Below are 9,345 nucleotides of genomic sequence, written 5' to 3'. Positions count from 1 at the left end.
CGCGGCTAGGTTGGACCGCGCAGCCGCTCCGGTGCTTCGGTGCTTCACGGGGAGCCAGGCTGCCACCAGAGCCTGGCTTTCCTCACCCTCCGAGCGGGGCAGGAGGAGACGCACACGCTCTTTGCTCTCTAGAGTTTGTGACAGGAGGGTTTTTGCCTCCAGCTACTGCCTTCTTGCTCCCCCCCCCCCCTTAGAGATAAGGAAAGATTGTGGGGAAAGGATTTCTTTGGCATTTCTTCCCATTAACTGGCAAAGCCCGAGGCCGCTAACCTCACCTCCTTCCCCAGGGCAAAACCGACTCTTTCCTGATCACCTCCGTATCAGAAACGCCACCCGCTGCCATATTCTGGCCAGGCTGGAGAACCAGACAAGAGACCAAAGAAGTTTTACACTGAGAAGCAGCCTTGTCCCTTGGCAGCGGGGACGTCCAGAGACAAAATAGAATGGATGGGAAGCTCCTGCAAACCCCCAAACCTCCTCCCGCGCAGGCGCCAGGCGAGAACCAACAGCCCCGTTCCAGGCTTGGCGCCTTGCTCCGGGGGTCCAACAGCCCAGATTCCCCTCCGGCATCTCCCACAAAGTCTCAGATGTGTGTGTGGGGGAGAGACGACAAACTCCCAAAAGAAACAGCAAAGTGGGAAGATTTGTCCACAGCAAGACGGGAGCTTAAACCCGGAGCATCGCACCCTCCCACTGAGAAGGGCACAGGACAGAAACCTAAAGAGAACTGGGGCTCTTGGGCCAGGCTGCGAGGGGGGAGCAGGTCTCTGGGCTCCCGGGCAAGGCTGTGATGAGAACAGGCTCTTCAGGGGACGGGTTTCTTCCTCCAAGGAAGCACACGACACTCATTTCCATGCAGCACTCGAAAGGTTAGTCTCACAGGTGTTCAAAGCCATCTGCGTGAACTTTAAAAGCCCCGGCAGCACCACAGAAACACGCTGGTACGCAAATCAAGGGAAAACGATCACAAAGCAGGGGGCCGGCTGGCGTACTTCACTCCCACCCATGGCCCCCGCCAGCTGTTACATCACGGAACCGGAGGGTGAAAACCACATCTCAAATGTCATATTTAAAAAGGACAATGTCAAAACAACACACAAAACCCCTCAGCGCTCATTTTCACTGGGGCAGGGCACACCCAAGGGTGGGACCTATCTTGACTCAATAAAATCTATTAAACATTTATCTTTCTTATAAAGAGATGCAATAACCCCCCCCCCAGAACGACTGGAACACAGGGGCACAAAGCCCCGCAGGCACCCCTCCGGTCAGCGGAGTTCCCAGACCATTAACCAGAGACTGACGCAACCTCCCCCAGGCACACGCTCTGCCTTCGGCAGGTCGGCTCTGCACCGCGGCAGCAGGGGAGCGGCGACTGCGGCAAAGCGGAAGCCGATAGGAGAGCAAGTTTGGCTGCTGTCGGTTCAGAGCTCGAGGCCGGTGCTTTTGGAAGCTGGGCTCAAATCCCGGGTTTTGTACCATCAACCGTGTGTTCCCTCCCTGCCTCCTCCTCCCTTCCCGTCCCGCGGCCGGCCAGAGCTACCCACCAGAGTGTGTTCGCAGGTGGCCGGTGAGCGCATCCCTCCTGCGGCAGGCGTAGTTGCAGAAGGGACATTTGAAGGGCTTCTCGCCAGAGTGCAGTTTGATGTGACGCAGGAGGTTTCCCTTCTGGGTGAAGGAGGCTCCGCACTGGTTGCAGTGGAATGGTCTTTCTCCTGCAAAACCGGAGCAGCGGGTGAAACTCCTGCTTAAAAGCATTTTCCGAGTCTGCAGAGGAGCAGCTCTCGGATCAACAGCCCCGGAGATCAGAAGCATTCACAGGCTCAGCAGTGCTGAACAGCTTTGAGAGGGAAAGCCCTAGGTTAACTAACCAAACGTAGTGCTCTGGATGCGACCTCCAACCTGGGGAGTGACAGACCCGCTGCCGGAGGTTGGACAGTGACGAGGAAAGACCAGCTACACGCACTTTCCTGGAACTTTCCTCACTGGCCTCTTCTGGCCGCCATCACCGGGGTCAGCATCTTGGACCTGACACCCATCTGCCACGACATCTGTGCCCACCAGCCAACACACGGCTTGCCACCCGGCTTCAGAAATTTGCTTCCCTCCAGCCCATCCTGCCCCGGCAGCCGACAGCAACGCTGGCCTCGGGGCTGCCACTCACCGGTGTGGCTGCGCTTGTGCACCATCAGCACGTTGGGGCCGATGCACACCATCCCGCAGATGTCGCATTTCAGCTTGCCGTTGGGCAGCCGAATGCCCCCGGGGGAGTGCGGCTCCTGGCCCGTCCCGTCGCAGTAGCCCAGGGGCTCCGAGAGCGAGTCCTCCACGATCACGCTGTCCTCCTTCTCGAGCATCCGGTCGTCCTGTGACAGCAGCCGGCTGGCTTCCTCATCGCTGTACATCTCCACCTTGATAGAGTTTGCTACGAGGAGGCAGAAGGGATAAAACAGTCAGTGGAGGAAAAAAACTCTTAAGTTAAATAAGTTGGGAGCACAGCTTAGGCAAGACTTACTCCTAAAAGAAATACCGTGATGCGCTAAGTGATCTGTTTGCGATAAACGTGCATCTTCTTATTTTGTTGACTACTCAAGAACAGACATCGAACACGGATCACACGAGGTTATGGGTTGGACGGCTTGTTTGCACACCTCGAAGATTACTGCTCTGCATCCCGCCTTGTAAGGTGACTGACTGAAGAAAAAGACGTTTAGTTCCCTGGATTCAAAGGCAGAGGGGGAAAGAAAAACCACTCGTGCTTTTAAAGTACTGCAGAGGAAGCAAAGACACCAAATTTTGACTCTCTGAATCAGTAAAGGCTCAAAATCCACTGGCACGGAGAGCCTAACACGAGTCTCTTGGAGAGTCCGTAAATCTCGGCTCGCTAGAGAAGCCATTGCTTCACCGCAAGTTTTCATCTTTGCTACAAGACCTGGGATCCATCAACTATCTAAAGGCAGAAAAAAGAAACCGAAGAGGACGGTGCTGCCTGAAAACCCCCACCCCTGCCCCAGGCACGCTGATTGCTGCCTCGCCGGCAGCCCTGGCTGCCCCGGCTCGGGCCAGGCTCCCTGCAGGCAGCTCTGCCTCTTCCCCTTCCCTCAACCGCCGAAGAGGCTGCAGGAATCGCGGCAAATGCAGGGAGGGGACGAACACGCAGACACCCGTGGGGTGGCGTTTGGGCACCGAGAACCCTGAGAAAGCTCGTGTGAAATCGGGGAAGTGGAGGTGAGCGATGCCAGGGACCGGGGAAAGGTCCCACAGCCGAGGGCTGGCACTGCCGGGAGCAGCCGCCCCGCAGCATTCCTGGCCCAGACAAGAGCAGAGAGAGTGCAGGAGCCGGAGAAACCGTGCTCAAGAAGCCCACCAAAGCTGGACGATGGAGGGGCGCAGGGCCAGGGCAGCTGGTGGGTCTCCCCGCCGCGGGGCGGGCGCTGCAGCAAAGCCCCCGGGTTTCCCTCCCCGCCGCTACCTTTCCTTCCTCCTGCAGCATCAGGAGCGGAGCCTGGCGAGGGGATGCGCCAGCCCTGACCTACATTCCCGGCTGCTCTAATGATCTGTGGAATGCCACAAATCAAACACTCCCCGAGACGACGGCGACCGCTCCACTCCCTCCTCTGCCAGCAAGCTACAGCCCTGCGGGGACTGGGAGAGGGAAGGACGGGGAAACCTCTCCCTCTCCTCCCTCTGCTACCTCCCGATGAACTTGTCCACCCAGATCCTGCATGCTTCCTCCCTCGGCCAAGTGTCTGAGCGGTCGTCCCACCTCGCGACGCCAGCTGTACCCTCTGTTCGAGGGAGAACTGCTGCCGGGACACCCTCAGCCTCAGTGAAAAGTCGCCCGTTTGGAGAGCCAGTCTTTAAATGATCCAACTGGAAAGTTTCCTCCCACTTTAAGCCATCGCCAGCAGCCGGGAGCGAGAGGGATTTCCCTGGGGAGGCTCCCCGGCCCTCCCCGGCCGGGGACGGCCGCTCCTCAGCCGATTGCACCCACTACCTGCTCCCGTAGCGCTGGTCCTGGCAGGCCGGAGGAAGATGACGATGGAGTAAAGTCGAATCCAGGTCACCCACATGGCCATGCACCGAGCCCACGGGCTTAAACAAAGTATTTACAGAATCCCTTTAACTATCAGATTCTTATTTCTTCCATTTAAAGCAGGAGGCTCTTCTCAATCCCTTAAGAGAACTGTGGGGGCTGGAGGAAACTGAACTTTATATACACAAAGGAGACTCTGCTGCTGCCCGGAGGGTAGGAGATTGCAGAGTCCAAGCTGCCTTGTGGAGACAGGCGTGAGAACGGAGGAGGCTGAGCGCAACCACACAGAAATCCCAGCAGCTTCCAGATCTGGTGCTGACTCGACCCCTGGGGCTCCTTCAGCTCTCCGGAACCCCCCCCCCACGGTCCGGGGACGCCTGCGGCACGCCGACGGACGCGGCGTACCAGCCGAGGGGATTCGAGAAAACCTTGGTAACGTCCCGGGTACCAAACCATCTGGAGGATTTGACCTTTAAAACCTGGGGGGTTCTGAACAAACTCTCACATCGGCTGAGGCAGGGACGGTCCTTCCCGGTGGGCGAGCAGGAAGGCTTTGGGTCGCTTACCGGGCAAGGAGGGCGCGCGAACACCGGCGAGTGGAGATGGCGGCAGCAAGACGGTCCCAGTCCTGGGGAGACCGGCGCCTCCCGTTGCACCGGGGGACGGTGGACAGGCGGCCCCCGAGGCGCCAGGCCACACGCTCGGAGAGGAAAGCTCCTCTTCCGCGCCGCCCTCGACCCGGCAGGCAGGAGGGCTCTGGCTCTTCCCCAGAGCTAGGTACAGCTCCGCAAGGGGGGATTAACGAGGAGAAGCAGCATGGAAGTGATTCATCCGAGACCGCATGAGGTTTATTGCCGGGTGAGGAGCCCAGGAATTCTGGCTCTCGCTCCCCTCCTTCCCTTCCTGGATCCTCGCGGCAGACAATGCTGCCTTCCCAGAGAGGCTCCAGGCAACGTGAACTGTGCATACACCCGGCCTTGGCAATCGGAGGCACTTTCAGACCGTCTGCTGAGCCACCGGCCAAAGCCACCGCTGGCTGCAGACTGGGAGGAGGCTCTGCGGCTGAAGCATTCTTGCGGGGGGAGCAGAACTTTATTTATGTGTTGGCCGGTGCCACCACGCTCCCCTGGGAGCATCCAGGAGACCCAGCGCAAACAGACGCCTCTCTGCACAAACACGAAGTGAAAAGCTCCTCTCTCGGTGGCGGGAGCTGCCTGGATGAGTTGATGTTTGCTGCACTTTGATTTTCTCGTTGGGTTTTTTCGTTTGTTTGTTTTTTTTTTTCTCCTCCCATTCCCCTAGGGACTTTTTTTTTTTTCCTGGGCATAGAAGGGAGACCAACTATTGTTCTGTAATTCTCCTTTCAGAACCAATGCAGAGTCCGGTCTCACTGGAGGGAAGTCTCTGCTGGCAGAGCAGGTTATATAATATTCTTGCTCCTCTGGGGCACGATGCTTGCTGGATGAACCAGCTGTGAAGTCAAGTCAGATCAGAGGCAATACCATCACTAGCATCCTGCTGTTAAAGGGGAAGGGATCGTTATTGTCCTTTCAGTCAGCCCACGTGCTCAATTCCTTTTGCTTCTGATCAAGCGAAAAGGCTGCGTTACCTCTCAGAACTGTCCTCTGAGAAAGAGCCAAGATTTTATTTCTTTGCAGAGCTTCTAAGTGTTTTTATAGGGCAAATATAAAATAAATAGCAACTAATAAAAGGAAAAAAATGGCAACAGAGCTAATTCGTAACGTTACCCCTTCTGAAAACGTAATGTTCTGGGTTTATTTTATCCTGGTTCAGAAAGAGCAACCTTCAAACGCCAGGACCTAACCAGAGGTGTCCCGATCCCCTAACTGCTGGAAGCCCGCGTGGATAAATTACAAGGGTGTTTCTCTGCTACGGAAAAGCAACAGGCAACTGCACGCTGGAAGCTGGGAGAGGGGGAAGATCAGCGCAGTGCCGGTCTTTTCGGCGTTGGTTGAGTCAACCTGGTAGAGGTGGCCCAACTGTCGGCTCTTGAATACCAAGAGCGCAATTCAGAGCGGGGCTTGCCAACTTCTCGTGTCTCAGCGCTCCTTCTTTTCATGCGTCAACACGACTTAGCGGCACGTACGGCCCGTGGAAACTTGACTGCTGCCCCGAGAAGGCTGCGATGTAAATAGTGTCTCTGCAAGTTAAGCCTGTACCAGCCGTACTGAGCTCGTCCAGGGCCACGCCACTCCTCGACGCACAAGGGAAACGTCGCATTGCTCAGCAATCACCGCAGCGAGCAACGGGAGCGGACGGCATGGCAGGACGAGGGACAGGCTGCGACAACTCTAAAGTCGGACCTATTTTACTGGGGGAGGTTCCGAAATATAACCGGAAAAGCGGTTTCATTCATTTTAAATAAAAAGCAAAGAATTCCATCAGTAGACAGGGAAGGAGATGGAAAGTTTCATGGGGTGGACAGAAGATTCCCCACTCCTGGATTAGTTCCCTGTCAGGTGCCAGCCACCAGTTCGGCCGACGGCACTCTGCCGACGGCACTCTGCCGGGCGAGAGCGCGCGGGGGCAGAGGCACGACCGGGCAAGACCTCAGGGTGCACGCAGCCGCTCTGCTGTGCCGCGGCGAGGTGACAAGGGCTGGCAGAAGAGGAGCTTCCCAAGGAGCATGCTGCCTGCCCCCCTCTTCTGCTCATTTCAGGCAAAGCCGGTGCCTGAACAAAATGGCACGGACTGGCCAGGGGTAGGCGAAGGCTGGGAGCTGGCGGTGTGTTTCATCACACCGTGGCACTCCCGGTGTATCCGAACATGCCCAGGGGCTCTCCGAATCTCCCGCAGCTACACAAATGACTTCCCACTTTCATTCACGTAGAGACAGAGTTCTGCTGCTACGTGAACCGCTGTGCGTGCTGCAGACTCCAACCTGCCCCAGCTACTACATGAGAGGAAGTGGAGCAGCTTCTCATTTCCCACACAGCCACCTAGACAGATATAAAAAAATAACTTATTCCAAAGCGACCAACGGCTCTGCGGCCCCTCCAGAGCTGTGATCATTAACAGTCTGGAACATGCAGCTGCTTGAAAGTCAAGGTGAAATTCACAACCACAAGGAAAGATCCCGAGTCCTCGGCATCGCCGCAGCCGACTCGGAAAACTCCGGGCTCAGCAACAGCCGGTGCCCAGGATCAGTAATCCGGCAGCTGCTCCGTGCAGAGACCAAAGCAGGGTTTTACCCTCTTCGGTTGGAAAACAAAGAGTCAGACTCAGAGAGAAATCTGCCACAGCGGGAAGTCAGAATTTATGTCACGCCTGAGAGAGTGCAGGGTTTGGGGACAAAACAGGCAGACCTTGGCATGGCTTTTTTCAGTTAAGTCGGCGTACTCACCACTGAGAGAGCGGCTCGGGGAGGAGTGCTGGCTGTTGGGTGTGCTCACCGTGGGTCCCACGATCGCCGAGCTGAACTCCTTCTCCAGAGAGGAATCCCCACTACCTTTGGGAGGAGGGAAACACGAGTGAGTGATGCCTGAAGCACGGCTGGTGGGTTTGCACTGGCTTCACCCCGCCAAGCCCTCTTCCCAGCACCTCTGCTTTGGAAAGGGGCTGCCGACGGGCCCTTCGTGGGGCTGGGGGACACGGCTTTTACCCCAACGGCACCGTCTGCCACGCACACCAGCGCGGTATTAGACAGCTCAGTGCTTTCTGGACCACAGTCCTCCAGCTGTGACCTCCTCAGACGCAACAGCCCCGAGCCAGCGTCGTGCCGACGGCAGCAGCACGCTTTGCTCTCCTCGCCGCCTTGCAGAGAGGCTGCAGAAGGGGAGAGGGGTCGGCACGCCAGGCTGGAGGGCTCTGCGGGAGCTCCAGCCGGCACTGCAGTGCAAAGGTGTGCCGGCCAGGGAGGGGGGGAGCCAGGCCGCCCCCCCAACGCACAAGCATCAATCCCCCAACCTAAACAACCCGTGCCTTGTCCTGCCAGGCTGACCCCAGCGCTCTGCCCGGGCGAGCAGGTCCCTTCGCCAGGCACCGGGGGTCATCCCGTTCCCCCCCCGCCCCCCGACAGTCCATGCTGAAGTGACAATTCCCAAGCAGATACTCACATCCCTGGGAAGCCGAGCCCGCCCCGGACAGACCCTTGCAGTCCCTGGAAACAGGCCCTTACCCATTCACACTGGAAAGCGAATTCAGCGATACAGCTGCCTACCAGATCACCTCAAGCCCAAGGCATTTGTGCGGCAGGCCAGACTCATTTTTTCCCCTTCGGGGGCTAGCAGGTTTCTGTTCCGGCGAGACCTGCCGGCTGCCAGCGCGCAGAAAACCCCCGGTCCCCTGCCAGCCCTCCCCACCGTGCACCCGAGAGCCGGGCAGCTGCCTGCAGCGGCCGCTCCTCGGCGATGCCGCGGGGATGGGGACGGCGGGGTTTCATGATGGAGAGTGCAGAAGCTCCGTGAACGCCTTTAGCACAGCTGGGAATGTTATTTCCAAATACTTGCATCTGGAGAAACTCTCCTCTCGGTGCTCCCCGAGCCCAGTTCATCCCATTGTCTGATGACTACTGGGACGCTGAGCTCATCAGCCTCGCTGAGCATGGGAATCATTTATGGTAACTGCCCTCGGTGAGACAGCATCTTCTAAATCGCTGCTCGACTGAGACCACGCTGGGACACCCCAGCAGCACCCTCACCCTCCCCAAATCCCCGCGGGCAGCATTTTAAAGAGGTTTTCTTTCCTCCCGGGATCACACTGGGAGAGACTTCGAGGACCCTTCCCTCTCTCCTCCCCACACTTCGGCGAGGCTGGCAAGCTGCTGCCAAGGTGTTTGAGTCACGCAAAGCCTACGTGCGCTGCCAGCCACGGCAGAAGAGGTTAACGAGAAGGCTGAACAACGAGCCCCGCGGAGGAAAGCACCCTGCTGCCGAGAGGGAGCTGGCCCCGTGCATTACTCTGCAGGCTGGGGGGTCGGGGGGGGCCCCCCCCCCCCCCCCAAACCCAACCCCGCCACTGCCTGGGGCCCGACTGACCCTCTCAAAGGGTCTCGGTACATCACAAGCGGTGTCCTGAGCCTACCTCGCTCTTATTCGGCTCCACGGGCATCTCGGGGGGGGCTGTCAGGCCTTTCCTTCCCTCTCCTCCCTGCCAGCACAGGGTATTTCAGACACCTATAAATCACCCTCCAGAGTCAGTCCCTCTGCCCAGCACAGTCCCCTGCACCCCTTCTCTGCGCACAGAGAGCGAGCGGAGACGGCACCGAGTTATTTCAGGATCCTTCCCTCCCCCCCCCCCCCCCCCCCCCCCTCCTTCCCTCCTCCTCTATTTCCCTCCCTGCCTCCCTC

At 58.1% G+C, this 9,345-nt stretch overlaps 1 protein-coding gene across 1 annotated transcript in view; it reads right to left on the bottom strand.

Moving 5' to 3' along the window:
- The window catches only part of IKZF4 (IKAROS family zinc finger 4), a gene marked incomplete at its 3' end in the record, with an annotated part of 20,654 nt that overhangs the window by 6,714 nt on the left and 4,595 nt on the right, over nucleotides 1-9,345 (bottom strand). The window contains exons 2-4 of the mRNA XM_009280048.1: nucleotides 7,401-7,505; nucleotides 2,165-2,425; nucleotides 1,548-1,715 (exon numbers count right to left, since the gene is read on the bottom strand). Coding sequence (XP_009278323.1) covers nucleotides 1,548-1,715; nucleotides 2,165-2,425; nucleotides 7,401-7,505 — 534 coding nt within the window. The remainder of the gene's footprint in view (nucleotides 1-1,547; nucleotides 1,716-2,164; nucleotides 2,426-7,400; nucleotides 7,506-9,345) is intronic.

The sequence above is a fragment of the Aptenodytes forsteri genome, unplaced genomic scaffold (assembly GCF_000699145.1).
Source record: "Aptenodytes forsteri isolate BGI_AS27 unplaced genomic scaffold, ASM69914v1 Scaffold547, whole genome shotgun sequence".
In the NCBI taxonomy this organism is placed as follows: Eukaryota; Metazoa; Chordata; class Aves; order Sphenisciformes; family Spheniscidae; genus Aptenodytes; species Aptenodytes forsteri.
The sequence above is the reverse complement of the archived record's forward strand: the minus strand, read 5'-3'. Positions and strand labels throughout refer to the sequence as shown.